The following is an 18,961-nucleotide window of genomic DNA, read 5'->3' on the forward strand; positions in this document are numbered from 1 at the left end:
GATGGAGGAGACGCCACCACCCCTGCCTGGTGGAACGAGTGTCTCTGGTCCCCAGTCCCGGCAGCTGTGTGCAAGGCTCCAGCGGTGACAGCCCGTCCCTGCTCATCAGCATGCGGTGAGGCCACCGCGGCTCCTGCTGCCACCGCAGCCACGTAGCAGCTAATCCCTCTGCCGCAAAGCGCCGGAGTGGTGGGAAGGCTCTGCAAACCCCAGCGCCCAGTGGTTCCAGCAGCCGCCGGCTGGGCAGAGGTGGCTTAGCCCCACGCCGAGCCCCCCGGGGAGAGGGGAGCTGTAAGCATCCTGAAGCTGGTGGCTGGCAGCTGCTGTGATACCCTGTTTGCAGTGATGGCACGTCCCTCTCCCGCAGCCATGGGGTCCAGGCCAAGTCCCCAGCCACCCTCTGGCTTAGGCTGCCACACCAAAATCCAGGGGGCCGTGTGTGGCTGACCCCACTCATGGTGGGACTGGCTGCCATCGAGCTGCAGCCCTGAGGTTTCCCTAGGGCTGGAGGGACCAACCCTCACCGCCCCTCCATGGGGCTCTCACCCGGTGCGAGCCCAGCCAAGTGTGGGAAAGAGCTGAGGGCTGTGTGGCTCTGGGGGACCGAGCACGGTGAGGTCTGCCTGACCCCAGAGATGACTGCACACCGCGACTCTTCCAGCAGCTCCGTTTATTTGTCCGGGCACGGAGGCGAAGTGTTCCCGCTATGCAAAGAGCGGGTGGGACGGGGCCTGCGGCTTGCATGCCAAGCGGCCACCGATCAAAGCCGGGCTTGTTCAGCTGGCAGCCCCTGGCAGAGCCATCTTTTCCCCTGCTCACTTCCCTGCCTTACTCTCCGGCTCTCTCACCAGGTTAAGCAGCTTGTCCAGCTTCGCAATTTCCACCTCAGGGCCCTTCTTAACCTCCTGGCCTTTCTTCTCCTGTGAAGAGAGCAAGCGGGGCAGAGCTGTGAGCAGGGAGGACTGCAGAGATGGGGAGGGGTCTGACACAGGGAAGGATGCTGGGCTGCTGTGTCCCAGCTCACAGCCCTTGCTGGGGGCTGATCCACAGGGGAATGCACCTGCCTGTCCCTGTATTTCAAGCGCAAGGTGCCATGAGGTGTGCGAAAGCCCCCATAGGCTGGGGAAAGGTGGTAAGGAAGGGTTTGGGTGGGGATGGGAGTGGATCTGTGGATCCACAGTGATACAAACCCTCTTTTGCCTCCTTCCTCTCAGCCCTGTGGGACTGCACTGCCCTCTAAGCCTCCCAGCTTTTCCCCCCAGACCCTGGGGAGGTGCCAGGCATACACAACTCCCAGGTAGTCACACCGATGCAGATGTCCAAACCTCCCCAAAACACTCCCACCATACCCATTCCATGCTAGTGCTCCTGGGGAGAGGCAGCCACGGGAGCAGGGATTGGCCCTTCTGCACCCAAATGTGTTTCCCCAGGAGGGCAGGTGGGTGCTGAGAGTCCCTAACCCCAGGGGATAAGTGAGTCCCAGGTGGGCCATTAGCTTGTCACTGAGGCTCCCGTGCCCCTGGGCACACCCCACACCTCCCATGGCACGGCCTGTCCCTGTGCCTCATTGCACACTGCTGTGCCAACCCCGACACATGCCCCAGCATGGGCAGTGAGGATGAGCCCTTCCCACAGCCCCCCCAGCACCCATCCCAACCCTCTCAGGGGCTCGCTCCCCAGCTGCTAGAGCAAACTGGCAGCATCTTGGGAGAAATCACATAGCACGAGGGTAATAAGCCTGTTCATTTCAGTCCTTGCTTGCTTGGGAGCAGCAGAAGCTTCCAGGCATGGTGGGAGACAATGTACCTGCTAAGGGTACCAGTGCCACCCAGATGCTTTGGGCAGAGCACGTCCCCCCCGCTGTGGGCTGCAGCATCAGTGCGTTGCTCTCATTGGAGTTCAGGGGTCTTTGGGAAAGAAATAGCTGGGCTCTCCAGCTAGATATCATGGCACACACAGCCTCAGCAGAGGAATTTTCCAACCTGCATTCAGCCCAACAAGCCCTCCTGCAGCTGAGCATCTACCCCGCGGGGTTCCTCCAAACCAGCATCCACCCAGTTGCTGCATCCCGTTGCTCAGTGCTGCCTTCTGCTCGCAGCATTCCCCTTTGCCAGCCTGCCGGCTCTTGCCGAGCCTCTGGATTTGGGGGGGGGTCCCTGCTCTGGGGCTGGGAAGCTCCTCTGTGCCCAGCATGGCTCTGGGCACCCCAGAAAGCAGATGCCAAGCACGGGCAAGTGGGAGGGCTGGTACCCAGTCTGACAGGTAGGCTTGGGAGAGGTGGCAGCGGGTCCCCAACACAGTGGCACAGCAAGGGGTAAATCACCAACCAGGCTTGGAGGCAGCTCCTCTAACAGCCCTGGGTGCAGCAATTACAAACATGCCTTTCCTTCAGCACTGGAAAGAACCGCAGGGGCACAACCGAGAAAGTCACAGGGCTGCAGGGATCTCACTACATTTCTCTAGCCAACGTGGGCATCGCTGAAGGTGACAACTGCTGGGAAAGAAGTCCTGAGGAGATCCCCGGGCTGCTCGCTCATCCCAGCCCAGCACAACCCTGACAGAGCAGAGGTTTCCTTGGCTGCCAGAGGGCATGGCTGTGGTGAAAGCAGCCCTGGGGAGGGAAACGGGGACATTTGGAAACCCCAAAATGGACAGCCCCACTCTTCACCCGAGTGCTGGGATGAGCCAGGGTTGTTTTCGTTTACCAAGTCCATGGACAAGTCTCATGGACTGGCATGCCGGGACAGTGCTGGTTTGTATTAACACCGCTAAGTGAGCAACGCCCTTTGTGGCTCTGGTCTGGGCACTGGGAGCGATGTTTGTGCTAACGGCCCACGTCACAGCCGAGCATCTCTCTGAGTGAGAGTGTTGGGATAAACACAGCTGCTCGGGGTATTTCGGGACGTAGCTATTTCTGCAGAAAAGCTGCTTTGCTGTCTGACGGCATTCAAAACATTCCCTTTGGCAACCTGTGTTGCATGCAGCACCATACACAGGTCCTTGGGACAGGCTAAAGAGGCAACTGCTGTGCTCAGCCAGGAAAAGGAGATGCTGAAGCCATCTCCCATCGCCCTACCTCCATCCCAAGCCTTTTGTTCTCCCCACTGGTAGGTGCAGGGAGGGTCCCTGACTGATGCCCTCCAGGCAGTAATGCCAGGTCCATGGGGACTCTGTCTGAGCCTTGCTGAAGTCACTAGCCACAGGGAAGGCTCAGCTCCTAGTCACTGAGTTGTCCCTAAAACCTCGACTTTCACACTGGCTCAGCTCATTTGGTGCTTCTGAGCAAGTTGCAACAAAGCCACACGCAAGCCTGTAATGAGCCGTAACCAAACCAGAGCCCTAATTTAACGCCACATAACCAGGCAAGCAGGATGACACAGGGAAGGAAAATTATAATGTCCTTTTGGGAGCACTGGAACGGAAAGTTTCCCTTCATTCCTCCATCTGCTTTTCCCGGGGCGGCTCTGCATGTGAGCCAGCCGGGCCGCTGCAGGCTGTCTGACGGCACCACCCCGGCGCCGTGGCATCCGCTTGGATGCACACGGCAGCTTCCTAGAAATCCAGTGGCTTCGCCTGCGTCAGGCCTCCGAGGAGCAGCCCTTCTCGGAGCACAGCCATTGCAATCTCCTGGAGCGTGCGCGCGCGATGCGGGGAAGCATCACCTCCACGCACGGCTGCCGACGAGCTTTGCCTCCCAACAAATGCCGCGGCCAAGTGTGGAAAGGGCACTCATGGGGCTCTGCCACCTGGTGTGTAGCTGAGCCTGTCCTCCATCTGCATCCCTGCTTACACCACATCCATGGGGCTCATTGGGAGCTGAGAGGGAGCCGGGGCAGAGCATCCCCCCTATGGAGCTGACAGATGCAGAGATGAGCTTACATGGGAGGTCTGTCCCTGAGGAGCTCATCGAACGGGTACCAAAACTGCTCACAGCAGCGTTTGCATTGATTTTATCATTAATAGTTCCCAGCAGGAGAGTAAAATGCTTGCTGAAATGGTGATGAGGGATGTGTCAGGAAAGCTCATGGCAGGGACAGAAAAGGCTCTGCATGGGGACGGACTCTGCCTCACTGACAGGGCATGACCCCTGGGAGGTGAGATGGGGAGCAGGCCTGCTACATGTTCCCATGCTGTTGTGTTCATGGCCAAATCCCTCATTGCCTTCACGCTCCCTTTGCCTTATGTCTGGGCTCCACTCCGGCTCTCCAGGCAGGGAAACTGAGGCATGGTGTTCCTGGTCCTATCAGCAGTGCAGGCACAACTGCTGCAGGACCCTTGATGGTCCTCTCACCCCCAGAGGTGAGTACTGACGCTGGAAGCAAAGCAGGAGGTGGACTATGACTGAAGTGGAGCCCCAGGGACAAGGGCAGGGCAAGGATAAGGATGAGGACTGGCTATGTGAAGACCCCCAGATCCATCACCCTGGGAGCCCCAGCCCCAGCCCTTCCCACACTGGCACATATTGAACTCTACACCCAGGATATGGGAGTCATTTAAACTGGATTCCCTGCGTCTTGGCTGATGCCTTCATTCCCTCACCGAACAGTAAACTGCCGAGTTAATAAAATTTTCCCATAAAAGCCATGATGCTGGTACTTTTCAGCATCCTTTTTTTTTCCCCCATTGGTGGAATAATCATAAAACATCTGCTGTAAGGTTTCGATTAAACAAAGCAAAACATGTTTATGTTTTAAAGTAGCAAGGAAGTCAACCATGCTGGCAGGAACATAGACAGAAAAATCCCCGTAACTTCCCCGGGAGCAGAGAGGACCCTTCCCCCTGCTGAGTCCTGGCCAAGGGGCACAGGCCTGGCTCTGCCCTGCCGCTGTCACGACACCGATAGTCCCAGTCCCTGCTGTTCCTGACAGGATGGGATTTCTGGGCACAGCTGTGCTGGGACAGGATCTGGCCACTTTACAAAGCAGCCCAGTGACCTAGGACACCAGTTTCCCATACAAAAGGGGTTTAAGCTTTTACACATTGGTTTTGAAGGGGGTGAGAAACTCCAAGAAGCTACCAACAGGGCTGCCGAAAACTCCCATCCTTATTGTCCTCAGTGGCAAGGGGCACACAGCCTGCCAGGACTTCAGAGCTATGTTGCTTCTGAAGACTTTTTCTTGTTCCTTCTGCCCTGCTCAGGGGTAGGTCAAGGTGACACCTCCAGGGTAAGGGCTTCTCCATTAGAGAGAATAAGGGCAGCATCAGTGGCGGATCCAGCGAATTCAATGAATGAAAGCAAAGAAGAGACTTCCCTGGAGCATTTCTGTTGGGAAGACCAAGGAAACCCAAATTCCTTCATGAACACAGCAAAATTTTCCTCACTGGCTCACTGGGCCACCAACCAAACATGCATCAAGGGGGGTGTGATATGACCTGCAGCCCTGCAGCCTTCCAAAACCTACCCCCATCATGGTCCTATTGCAACCCGATGCTCTTATTTAGCGGGTGAAGCTGGAGTTATGCTGAGCTGGGGAATGATGTCTGTGCCAGGACCACTTTCGGGCTCTCAAGAGCTCTTTACAAAGAGCAGCAGCGTGCTCATCAGTCACGGAGAGCCTCGAGCCACACTCACAGCCTGATTGGACAGCGTTGCTCCTGGCCTGTGGATTAGCTGACAGACTGGAGATAGGGATTTAGGCTTATTTTGCTACTATTTGGAAATAAATGACGCAGGAAATGTTCTGCTTGCAGGGAATGAAATTGGCAGAAAAGCCCAGGAGATGGCTGGGTCGTTCAGGTGTCAGCAACCACACAGGATCACCAGCCCCAAAGATGCTCGTCCCTCCAGCTTCAGCTAAAACCTGTGCTGTTCAGGGCAAGCACCTCTCCTTGCTCCAGCTCACATATTTGACTCAGAGAGCTCTGCTGCATCTGCACCAGACCACGCCAAGGCACAGCAGGGCAGACAGGTCTTGTAGCCCCAGGTGACCTGCCCTTGCTTGCTGGAAATCCCCAGTGAAGCCACTGGAACCAGCAAAGACACAGCGCTGGGACCAGCCTTTGGCTCAGCATTACACATCTGCTAGTAAAGGCGTGGGAGCAAAGGTGAGCGATATCTGGCAGGCAGGAGACGCAAACAAAATTGGATCAGACCTGGAAGAGGCTGGGAGTATCACTGGGAATAAACCAGAGGGAATTGGGTGACACTCAGGGGATGTGGGCAGGGGTCACCTGTATCTAAATGGCAAGTACCTGCCTGGCACGCCACGGGGCTGGCTGGCTTACAAACACCCATGGGAGAGAGGAGAGATTGTTTGATGGAAAGGATGGGCTCTGCAGCAGCAGAGAGCCAGTAGCAAGGTCAGACCCTCGTCCATGGCTATAAGGGAGGACAGCCATCACCACAGCTCTGCGTCTGCTCTGCCGGAGGTCGGCTGGGACCCCACACCCTTGCTCACCCGCCTCGCAGTGTTCTCTGGCCGAGCAAAAGATGTGCACACAGGAGGAGCCAAACCCTTCCCCATGGGTTTCAGCAGCCTCCAGCAAAGCCGTGGAAGAGTTTGGCTTTTGCTTTCATGCTGATCGGTGCCATGGTGAGATCTTTAGTGACCCTCAGCAAGTTGCTCAGGAAATACTAAGCAGCGAGCCTCCAAAGCACGTTGTGGCAAAGTTGTGCTAACAGGATTTAATGAAGCATTGACAGTGCCCTCTGAAAGCACTTGCTAGCTGCCCTGATCCAGCTGTATACCCTGGCTGAGCATGGGAAGCTGCTGAACTGCATGGCCCATCGCACAGTGACCGCAGTGTGGAGCCTGGCCTCGCTGGCCCTGGGCGCAGGGGAGCATGAGGAGGGTGCTGGTGGGCACCGTGGGGTGCAGGACAGGCAAGACCAGGCTCAGCTAAGGGCTAAGAAAGACTTAGCACCGGGCTCGTCTGCTTGGGCTGCCGACAAAGCGATCTGGCTTCCAGCCACGCTGAACGTTCCCTGTTCTTGCTGACTCCAGAGCCACAAGCAACGTCTTTTACACACCACTAATTTAGGCACCTAAATATAGCCATAAGAAGAACACATTCAGCAGCCATGCATGAAAACTTCAGTGCCAAGCTGAGTGCAGACAGGGCCCGTGGTGGTCCCCACAGCTCCTCTGAACTGGGCATTACAATAACTCATTAACTCCTTCTGAATTTATCCCAGAACGAGCCGCAGAAACCCACCAAAACCATTTAAAACAGTGGGTCTTCTGCCTTTTCCATATCTGATGCTTACAGGTTCAAAACAGGAATGTGGTCATGATCCTCAGTTCACTTATCACAAAAAAAAATCTTTAAAGCGAAGGATAAATTTTAAAGTTATCCAAAGACCTCATGGTCTGAAATGAGCCAAACGAGCAAATATCCTTAACTCTGCCCTGCACAGATGCTGTGATTAGGAAGCATCAGCAACGGGCTCTCTGCTCCTTCAGGAGGCCACACTGGGTTTTGCCAGCCCTGCGGACAATTTGGCTACACTCTAACTGTGAGCAGTGTGTGTGTGTGTGTGAGATGGAGAACAGCTTTGCCTTCAGGCATCATTACCCTTGGTCACTGAGACAAGCCAACAGCAGCCACCTCGAACGGAGCAGCCTAGTGAGATGATAAACTCCTCACAATGTGCATGGAAAAGATTTTCAGTCATATCAGTTTACAGATTTAGTGCTAAGCACTGAGAAAAATCATTGTGTGCTCAGTGTGCAAGATAATCACCCTCCCCTGACCCACAGAGGCTTCCTAAAAGGGCTGGAGTCAAGTAAAAAGCCCAAAAGCCTTTGCCTCCAGCCCAGGGGGTCCTGGTGGTGCAAACCACTGTTGGGATAAGGACACAGGGATGGGATGCCCTTTCCTTCACTTCTCTGGGAGATAGGCAGTGCGTCCCTTACGACCCTCAAACCCTGGATCCAGCCCTACTGGGTTCAGACTTTCTGCAGTGCTGTCGGGCTCTTCTGGATGGGATGGATGACTTTAATTAGCTCTTAGCACTGCTCAGTGGGAAGCCCCGTTACCCAAAGCCTGCCCACATGCCGCGTGTTGTAACGGCAGTGGATGGAAAGGCTGGCGGGCGCATTAGTGCCCAATGTTTTAGCTGTAGGATCTCTCAGACCCAAGCAGTGGGGAGGAAGGAAGCGAGAAGAGGGTTTTAGTTGGGATGGTCCATACAAACCACTAGACAGGCGATACCTTGGCTTCTAGCTCAACTTCAAATATTGCTGCAATTCCAGTGAAACCCAGGCACCAAACCTCAATGCAACCTAAACAATCCTAAAGATGCCCAGGCTTCCCTAGCTCTTGTGTGTACCACAAGGAGCCACATCTGCAGCACCTCTTCACTCGGGCTGGCAGAGCTGCAGTGAGAGGCTTGGGCAGACACGGCACCCACGGGCACGTACATCAAACCCATCCAAAGGGGCAAAATCAAGAAGATGATGCCCTGTGGTGCGCAGGGATCCTGGCAGTCTTAAGCTGCAGCCCTTGATGCCAGCTGTCAGGTATCACGGTCAGCCACCCAGCAACATTTCTTTATCACTCAGCATCTCTTATTTTTTTCTTACTTCAGCTTTACTTTAGCTTTTTTGCATGCCAGCTCAGTAAGCTCTTATGGATTAGAGTTTAATAAAAGCAACCAAACACGGGTGCAAATATGCAGCTCCTGCAATACTTTGGCACTGCTATCTCATAGAGCATAGCATCTCATAAGAGACCATTTGCAGCTGTATGAACAGTATATTTTAATAATTTAAAAAGTTTTTCCAGTACCTCTTTCTCTGGCCACCACTGTTAATATACATAAATCCCCTGCGATCACCTTTTAACTGCCTTAAGAAAGTCCAGCTGCTGTTTCTCTTTTAACATGGCATCTTCTTTAAAACTTCTGTCATGCCGATTTTTTAATACAGCTCATAAAAATATTTGCATAGGAAATGTATTCTTGTTCGCTACTAACATGAGAGCATATGAATATACTTCACTCTGGATAAATACAAGTACACTGGAAACTGAGTTTTGCTATAAATAGAAGTGAAAATAAATGTCTTCACTCACAGATGCCCCATATTTAATAACATTACATGCCAATGGCATGAAAGATGTATTATAACTGATACTGTTCTGCTTACTGAAAGAGCTCAGTCTGCAATTTAATGTCAGGCCGCAGTGCTCTCTCCCTCTCTCCTGCTTTCCATGACTTCACTTGAACTCAGGGACGCTCCAGAAATAGCACTAGATATTTCAACCCCGTGAACAATTGCATCATCTCAACAACACATTCTCTTGTGTAGGTTTCATTTAAATCACAGCGTCACCTGCAGCGGGGCTAGGAGGGGTTAGTCCACGAGTGCACCCTGGTCCATGGTGGGAGCAGCTACTTTTAAATTGCTTCTGACAGATGCTTGTCCAGCACTTGACCCAGTCCTTGGGGTGCCCAGCACCATGTGCCCCGAGCGGTGGATTGTCACACTCTGCTCCCATCACCTGCATGGCCATTTCTTTTGAAAACCTCCAGGGATGGTGCTGCAAACCCATTTCCTGGTGATGGCTGCCAACATGTCCCTCTCACACCTACTGAAACCCCTTCCCCAAGCCTTTTGTGCCATCTTATAACCTCAGAGGACCGCCTTCCTTACCCTGCCAGCCCAGGACCTCCTTAGGGGTGTGCATCTCTCTGCATCTCCCTGCTTCCAGCCTCTCAGCTGGCCACATCGTCCTGGCTGCTCTCCTGCTGCTCACATCCTTCAAGCCCGGTAACCCAAACAGGAGCTGAGGCCTTTGCACTGCAAAGCAGTGCAGCAGGATCAGCTCACATGTCCTGCTCACCCCTCTCTTGCCTGTGCTTTCCCGTACAACACCTCTGCTATAGCAGGGCACTGCTGACAAGTGAGATTTTTTTTTTTCTGTTCACCTCCTCAGTTGATTATTCCCATCTCCTTTCCCTCCCGTCCTAAGTTGCCTCCGTCCTCACTGAAGTGCATCCTGTTTACTTCAGACCGTGTCTCCCATTTAGCCGCAAATTAAATGACTTGCACAGCTTCTCTTCACCTGCTGCACAGGAAATGGCCAGGCAAATGATAAATACTGCACAAACACTCCCAGGCTTGCAAAACAGATACACTATTAGTCTGGACTATGTGGGATGTCACGCTAAATCGCATCAGCTATGACTGAGTTACGCTGCAGAATGCAAATCAGGGCTTAAAAGGGGTCAGCGAGAAGCTGGATGCAGGACAAGCATGGAAAATCCTGCAGCTAGAGCTGTTGCTCTTCCCCAGGATCTGACCCTGTTAGAGCAGCTGAGAAATCCCTTCCTGCTGCACAGACAGACAAAGCTCAGCTGTAACCCACCACAGTGCCCCTTTGCCCTGGGAGCTCCTGGTTAGCAGCTTTGCTGGTGTCAATCCTCTCCTGAAGGTGGGCTTGGCACAGTGCTGCTTGGTGGAGGATGCTCGTCACTGCCTGTTGGGACATCTCCTGTCTGAGCCCGCACAGCCCACAGTGATGCCGGGCTCCCTGGCACACACTGATGGGGATGGCGATGGGGCTGAAGTTGGAGATGCTCCTGTCCCACCAGCAGACCCAGATTCCACGTGCACCGGTGACCTGTCCCTACCCATGTCTCTCTCTGGCCCTGCCACCCAGGAGCATGGGGTCTTCTGAGTCCTGTCTGCAGACAAAGATGTGTACTCTGACTAAAAAGCAGATCTAGAGCCTGTGTTCGGGTAAGCTGTCCAGGCAGTTGTTTTAATGACAATCCAGTCTTAAGATGCTGATCTGGCTTCAGCCCAAGACTTTGCACTAAGCTCCTTGACATCCTGTTTAGAAAAGCATTATTCAAATCTAATTGCTTCATGCATATATTGCTGTTTTAATTATAAGAGAAGCAGAAGAGAGATGTGAGCAGTAATCAGTCTCTCTGATGCTAATACATATTAGCAAAGAAGAAGGAACTGGCCATGGGAAAAGCCAATTCAACATCATCTGTGGAAACCAGACGTATATATTCCCAGTGATTGTCCATGCTGCCAACAGCACAGTCACAGTGTGGCCAGGGGTGGCCTCACTAAGCTGCTCTTTGCCTTGAGTCACTGACCAGGATGCTGCACCTGAATTAATTTTACGTGTTCGCTGCTGTGTCTCTGTTGTACCAAAATGTAATTACTTCAGTGTCATAGACCAGTTAAACCCATCTGCTCAGCTGGCTGCTGAAACTAATGGAGCTTCTTTGCAACAGAGTATTGCAAAATAAAGGCAGGCTGGGAAGACAACAACGTAGAAGTCATTAAGGTCCTAAAGGTAAGCACTTTCCAAGGTAATCTCTCCATCGCTCAGCAAGTTCCAGCAGTACCAACGATGGAACGAGGTTAACCAGCAGCTGACAGCTTCAGCGAGACAGCGGCCAAGCTGGCAGAAGCAACTACTTGACAATTAATTGCAGATTGCAGAACTAGAGGAAACCTGTTAGCAGAGGTTAACTGAAGCTGATGCACATGTCTAACACTAAGTGGACAGATCTGCTACATTGAGAGAACAACAGTGGTGCAAAGCCTGTGACCTTGATGAGGTTCAAAGACTCAACACACCAGCAAACATGGCCTGATCCTCACCCTGCTCTTTCTGTTGCTGGGGCTGGGACAGAGGGACATGGCTGGGGCAATGCTGCCAGGCAAACAGCCAGCTTTTTTCCTGGAGGGCCCTTGGAGGAGTTATCTCCTTGGTGGAGATAGCAGAGATCTTCCCACCAGTTCTGGCTGCAGATTCCCCCAGCATGGTTGGATCATCTTCTCAGGAGGGGTCGCTTCTTCCCAGGCTCTCCTGTTTCCATTCTGATCTGATCCCATGCACGGATCCTCCTGGTATCATCCTGGTGTGAGGAGCTCCCTGAAACCCAGACGTGTCGTCAGGCTGCAGGTCTGGGAGGAAGTAATAAAGACTGAACAAGAACCTGGTGATGTTTTGAGAGTCCTCAAGATGATAACCAAAATTTTTCTTCCCCACCAGCATGGAGAAGATGCCTAAACTGATCTAGAGGAATGGTGGAAGCAATTGCTTCGTAGAAATAATGTTGCCTCACCTCCTGTATCCCACTGCTTCTCCCAAGAAACAGTTAACCACGTGGATTCTGTGTGTGAAGTGCTGTGAGATGCAGACACCACAAATGCCAAGACATGGTGGTTTCTCCAGGCACTTTGCTGATCATGCTCTTCCCCCTCGCTGTGGGGGAGTGCTCAGCATCATTTGAGAGCTGGCCGAAACGCAGCGCAGCAGGGGATGAGCCCATCACGCTGCTGCATGCCTGGCACTGCGCAAGTGCCTTGGCATCAAGAACAATCCTGAAAAGAGATGTTTTCACAGCTGGCAACCAAGCAGGAAACAAAAGAAAGACAGAAAGGGACCACTTGTGCTCAGAAATTAAATCCAAATTTAATTCCAGCAATTATACTTTCATTAACACCCTATTTGCCATAAAGATGCATAAAATCCCTAAGTAGGAGCTGCAATTGCTCCAAAGGTGAGAAGAAGGTAACTGGGGAAATAGGGCCAGCCTCTCCCTAGGCTGTAAAATCCTTAAGAAGCCTGGATCATTGTGAATGGTTATTGTTTGTAATTTAACTTCCTCAGCAACGATCTGTAAATGAGCCAGAAATCCAGTGAGAGCAGCAGAGAACCTGTAACAGCTGATTTACTCCAGCAACCCCTGATTTAACCATAGACAAACGCAATGTTTCCTATACGACCATCTGTAGCAAACACAACATGAGCCAAACTCTCGCCTCGCTCCCCACTGAAATCACACCACACTGCAGGCATGGGATTACCGACCAGGTTGGGCTCATTAACGTAATTCTGAGTCCTTGGACTGCAGGAACTTGGTCCTGGCTCTGCATTGAAGCCGGATCAAGCACAGCTGAGACCAGCCCTGGCAGATGTTTTTGGTACTTTGTGAAGGTCTTCACTGAATTCACCTCCTTGATTTCAGTCCCTCTCTCCAATGTTTCAAGGTCATGTGGAGATCTAATGCAAAGTCTTTCAAGGTCCCTGTGACCCTCCATGCCACCAGGCCCTCTCAAGACTTTATAAGTGACACTCTGCTAGATTATCCAAGGAATGAATGGGAAATTTGAAATGCAGGTCAGGACACTAACCAACCTCCCAAAATAAATCTGCAGACAGCTCTCAGATATCATCCTAGTTATCCCACTGATAACTGCTCTTTTGAGGTGATTTTTCAGCCTGTTTTACTCTTCCCACTTCTGGTGTAACTTTTGTAATCTCCTGGCTTAGCTCAGCCATGCATTTGTCATGTGGATCGGCATCAAAAGTCTGAAGAAAGGCAAGTACACAACCACAGGAGAAGGTTCCCTCAGGAGAGTCAGGTAAAGCCGAGGATGGCTACACAGGCTGAGGGTGAGAACCACACTCAGCCCCTGTGTAATGCTATGGCATGAGTAGCTGTCAGTCTAGTAAGAAGCCTAAGGGTTCAATATTTCCTGTCATACAACAGATAAAGCTTCAGCAGATTTTCTCCAGAAGGCTGAAACACAGGTAGGCAGCTCCAACCCAGAATGTGCTAATTAAGAAACACTGGGTGAGCGTTAATGAAAGAAGCTTTGGGAGATGGAAGGAAACGAAGAGGGTGAACCCCTCTCACCTCCTGTCCTCAGTGCTATGTGGTGCCATGTCCTCAGTCACTGGAAAAAAGGAAAGGAACTTTCTAAGCATCAAGGAAAAAAGATAAGGAGATGACAGCTGTGCTGGCTCAGTGCTTCTGTTCTCTGCCCCTAGTGATAAAAAACAGACTGTAAAAAGCCTTCATTTTCAGCTAATGGATAGTAGGGTTCCAGTTTCACCTATGGAAAGAGAGGCAGAAGGTAGTTCAAGGGCTGAACTGATGTTAATAAACCAGACCGTGTCCAGCAGAGCCTACTACCAAGAGCTGGAGAGCTTGCACTTGGGAGACTCTAAGGGAACTGAGATTGTTCATCCTGGAGAAGAGATGGTTTTGGGTCACCTAACAGGAACCTGCTAGCAACGAAGAGGAGGATATGAAGAAGACAGAGCCGGGCTCTTCACAGGGGCATGCAGCAGGAGAATGAGGCACAACAGCCATAAACCGAAACAGGGAAACCTCCCAATGTGACATAAGGAAATTTTTCTGGACATTGAGTCTAGACAGACTCTAGAGAGCTTGTGGGACCTCCAGCCTTGGAGGTTTTGAAGATGAGCCTAAGCCCTAAGTAATCTTGTCTGATCCCAGGGCTGACCCTGCTTTGGGCTGGAGGTTGGACTAAAACCTGCCAACATCCCTTCTGACCTGAACGTGCCTGTTGCTCTGTGATCACAGGATGCTCTTCACCACCAAGTGTAAACCGAAGGATGAGTTTTGCAGCTCTACCCTACTCTGTTGTTGTATTTCTATTGCAGACGGCATTTCTAAGCAAATGTTCTCTTAACCATATATCGCACAAAGTGTCAGGACTGGTGCAGAGCAATCCAGCCCTCAACGGGGCAATTCCCAGTCCCTGGAGAATGCTGGCAGACTGTAAGAGGGGACAAGCTTGCAAGCACCTTCCTCCCAGGGTATCCAAAGGTGGAGGAAGCTGTACAGACCGGTTTGAATATTGGTATTAGAGGGGTAAAGAGAGGAAGAAAAATGACGACCAGGAAGCACTGGAGAAAACCCATGGAGAGCAGGAGCCCGAGGCAGACAGCTAGAGGACAAACGAGGAAGCTGGACTAAGAGTCTGTGAGAGCTGGCACCATGGGGGTCAGAAAGTGAGGACTATTTCCCTGTGCTTACTGACAAGTGGGAAAGCTCCAACCTGACCTAAGAGGGGAGCTGATATGATCCCAGGCATGTGGGGCAAGTATATCTTTTCTCCCAAGCTTATTTCAACGGCAGAAAAGGGAAAACATTGATTTAATGTCGACCCATGCTGGCTGTTATTGTAACACCTCGTTGTCTCTGAGTGCTTACCGTTTGATTGTTTAACACACAACCAAATAAATAAGCCAGAATCAAGAGAATTGAAGAGTTCAGGAGTCTGTAAATGTCTTCATATGCAGCTACCTGGCCTGTTCCAAGTTGTGATTACCTCTTTATAAAAGCTGTGAATGTCTCTCCATAATACTGCCCATCAGCCCCAGATCATTTCAAGAAGATCAAAAGCAGAAGTAGATTTAATAGATTTTAAGCCCACAAGGAACTGCTACAATTCACACACCTTCAGTCAGTAAACTCATCATACCAATGACTCCTCTTGGAACTAAAGCACATCTTTCAGTAAAAGACAAGGACTTTTGACCTGAAGGAGTTTGAGGGACGCAGACAAGCTAGTGCCACACTAAATATGTGTACTTTAAACTTTGTCTGAATTTGGTCAGCTGCCAAATCCCATTATATCTCTTTCTGCTAATTTAAAGAGCCTTACACCATTGCAAATCCCTTCCCATGCAGGTGCTTTTAGGCTGAGATAAATTTATGGCTTAATTTATTTGTGAGGCCCAAAAAAGCTCCTTGAAATTATGTTTCCCAGACCTTAGATTAACCCTCTTGCTCTTTCCAGACTTAGTTTGCATTTTTTTATCAAGAAATCAATCCATCACCTCCACTGAAGTGTCAACCCTGGATGTGTGCAGTGCAGCCAGCAACGGATTTACTAATGTCGCTCCCAACCACAGGGCCCTGGTTTCACTGCTGCTCTGAATTACCCCAGTGAGGCAGCCAGACTCCGTGTTTGGCTTGGTGTTTCAGTCTCACGCTGGGAGTTCATGCTTTCCTTTACAAACTTCAAGCCTCTTTCAGCATCTCCTGTTCTAGGATGCAGCCCCAGACCTGTGAGGGCAGTTTGCATGGGATTTACATCCACCCTGTGCCACCTTGCTTCTCGCTGTGCTCTTACAGGCATTGCTAAAACAACACCGTGGTACCAAGTCATCTGGGTTGGCCTCTGAGACCTTCTTGTTGCCGGCACTATTTACCCGGCAGCAACACTCACATCTGACACTGACAGCACTATCAACAGGAGCTGGGTCACAAAAATACCCTGCTGAACCTTGCCAGACTCATCTCCAGCAGGCAGAGACCCCTGCCTACAGTTACCTTTAAAGGTTTGCTGGTCCCAGCTCCCTTTAGCTGAATCCATGCAGATTTTGTGTAGTGCTTTTTCTTTTAAACGGGGTGTTTATTTTTAAGAGAAAGTCCATGTTGAACCACTCTTTCAGGCTATAAATAATATCTTGCAACAGGTTTATCACAGGCCTGAGTCAAAGAGCATTTGCCAAGCAAGGGTGAAAGCAGACAAAGTGAGCAGTAAGTGCATAGGGAGCGTGGCGGTGTTTAAGAGGTCTCACGCTGGTAGGCAAGCAATTCTTTCTGAAGCAGGGGAAACTGCTCGGTTGCAATGTTTAAGTTTCCTCTCATTCCCGCAACCACATCACAGAATGCGTGGCACTGCTGTAGCACCTTTTGGCCCAGTCTGCCCAAGCCTTTTACTAACTAGGAGCTTACTCACTCCCAGGGAGGAGCAGGGACAAGCTATAGTCAGTGGTTTCACTGCCGCCAGCAGAAAGCAAAAGCTGTCACTGTGAAGCATGGGGACACAGGTTGTACCTTCTCCAGCAAACCCCTGCTTATGACTCCAAGCTGGGTAAGGGGCAGGGATTGGGAGTAGGGGAGGAACCGATGGCCCTGCTCTTGGGAAACCCTGCTCAGCCTGTGACCACAACTGTAACAACTATTTCAGAGATAAGGGAACCGAGGGCTGGAGCTTTCTCTGCCAAGCCCCCTCTCTTTCTTCCTTTGCAGAAAGCAATGGTGGTATCCTGTTTTCTTGTTGCTTTTCTGAGTTAAAGCTCAGACTAACCTTGACCCAAAATGATCTGACTGATTGCAGAAGACTTTGCGAACAGCACCAGCCTCTGAAAATCATGCCTGGCAACACATCCCTGGCTATGAGCAGGGTAAAAACACCCTGACAAACCAAATTTCCCTACACAGGCAAGAGGGAAGTGACTTAAGAGTTTCCCCTGCCGCTGCAGAAGGGATGACAGATCCCTCTGCAAGTCTGTGTCCCGTACAGCCACCCCAGGATTTCCAGTGTCCGGAACTGCCCTTCAGGCCTGAGCTACCCCAGGCTCTCCCCATTGTGGGAGCAGAACTCAGACCCCTCTCCTTCGCTGGTGCTTTAGGCTGGGGACTGCTGTGAGGCTGGGCTGAGCGAGACAGCACCTCCACAGCCCTGGCTTTGGCCTCGCAGCAGTGGATGAGCAGAAGTTTCTCAGGCTGGGCTTCCCTTTCCTTTGCAGTCCGAGTTTCCCAGCCCCCAGGTTGCAGGAGCTATTTGGGCTGCAGTGTTTTTATAGCACAGCTTTTCTTCTTGAACAAGCAGCTGTAATTGAAACCCAATCCATCAGCCTTTTGCTCTGCTCTGTTACAAACTCTAACTGTGCAGCAAAGCCTAGCGCGCTTTTTTTTTTTTTAATGACATGAAAGACTAAATTATTAATTTCCTGCACTCCCACTGGAGGTCCTTTGGCTGCCCAGGCCAGATAAAATGAGAGCCTTTGAGTTCTTTTTCCTGGCTTAGCAGGTTCCTTCAGTGTAGATCAAAGTAGGAGACCTAATCCTGGAGAGGGATGAGCATCCTCCAGTCTCACAGCTGTATTTGCAAAAGCAGTTTCTGGTCATTCTGTTTTCGGTGCCTGACTTTTGGCAGCAAGTCAGTGTAATCATCAGTAAGTGAGAGGAGGCAAACAAGTAAGAAAGCAGAGATGGAGCAGTGCTCACATCCATGTTCCATCTGTGCTCCTGGGAAGGCACCTTTCCCCTTTCCTGCAATCCCCAGTCCTCAGGATATTGCAGCCAACACTTGGCAGTGTTAGGTTAACGGTTGGACTCGATGATCTTAAGGGTCTTTTCCAACCTTGACGATTCTATGATTCTATGACACCAGCAACCATGTGGGGAGTCGTCTGGTCTGGCTGAGCGAGGCACGGGCTAGCGTGTAGCCAGGCAGCCCAGGCTGGCAGGGAGACACAATGCCTTCTATTAGTTCAACTAATATATATCTGGAGAGGAAAAGACAAGCTTTAGGGCACATGCACTTCTCCTTTCTTCCCAGGTGTATTTGTTTGCCTAATAAAGGGTGCTATCTGTGCTCACATGCTTTGGCTTGCTTATGGTGTTTTTAGATCATCCTGGCCACAACAGCCCCAGCCCCTTGGGAAGGCAGCTGTCTTCACATTGACCTAACAGCCTTAATCTGAAGCATTTATCTTGGGGAATATCAGAGGATGATGGGGATCAGAAAGCTGAAAAAGGTAAATGCAGTAACTATCCCACAAAAAGAGAATCACAGACCCTTCAGTTTAACCTCACTTTTCAGAAGATGAGTGGAACAAGCCAACAACCTGTAAGTGCCTGCGAGGAGATGCATCACAGCTAACATGGCTTTGTGCTAAAGAAGTCACACTGAACTAATCTGATTTCTTTTTGCAACAAGATAATAGCCCTTGTGGACAGGCAAGACACAGAAGTCATTAATCTTGACCTCAGGAAGATTTTGCCATTGCCTACCTTGACATTCTGATCCTCAAGTGAGGCAAGAGATCTATATAAAGTGGGTAAAAGCTAGTAAGACCCAGCTGAATCGCTGTACCCAGAGCTATCAGCACAGAGGGATGAGTTATGTGCAATGCACTCAGCTCCGTGGTCTGGAGGGGATCTGGTCAGTGTTTCTGTTAGTGCATGGGCACTGGGACAGGTGGGAAGGCTGTAGGTGTCCAGGAAGGCAGGACTGCAATTTGAAATTACTTTCCTGGACTGGAGATGTGACCTGGAAAACCTGTATGAGATTTAACAGGAACAAATGCAAGATATTGCGTGTGAGCAGGGACAATTCCCTGTACAAATACAGGATTGTGGGGAGGGATCGTTCTGCCATCAGGGCTGGGGTTAAAGGAATTATCAGCTGGGTGGGACCTGGCCTTCCTGTGC

The 18,961-nt window shown here is 51.2% G+C and overlaps 1 protein-coding gene across 1 annotated transcript in view; it reads right to left on the reverse strand.

Moving 5' to 3' along the window:
* Positions 1 to 815: 815 nt before the first annotated feature.
* DNAI1 (dynein axonemal intermediate chain 1) overlaps positions 816 to 18,961 on the reverse strand; it is a 149,723-nt gene continuing 131,577 nt past the window's right edge. Inside the window, exon 20 of the mRNA XM_087777620.1 lies at positions 816 to 920. Within this exon, the coding sequence (XP_087633746.1) occupies positions 816 to 920 (105 nt within the window). The remainder of the gene's footprint in view (positions 921 to 18,961) is intronic.

Source organism: Nipponia nippon, unplaced genomic scaffold (assembly GCF_047370975.1).
Source record: "Nipponia nippon isolate SJK-2023a ecotype South Korea unplaced genomic scaffold, ASM4737097v1 scaffold_40, whole genome shotgun sequence".
NCBI lineage: Eukaryota > Metazoa > Chordata > Aves > Pelecaniformes > Threskiornithidae > Nipponia > Nipponia nippon.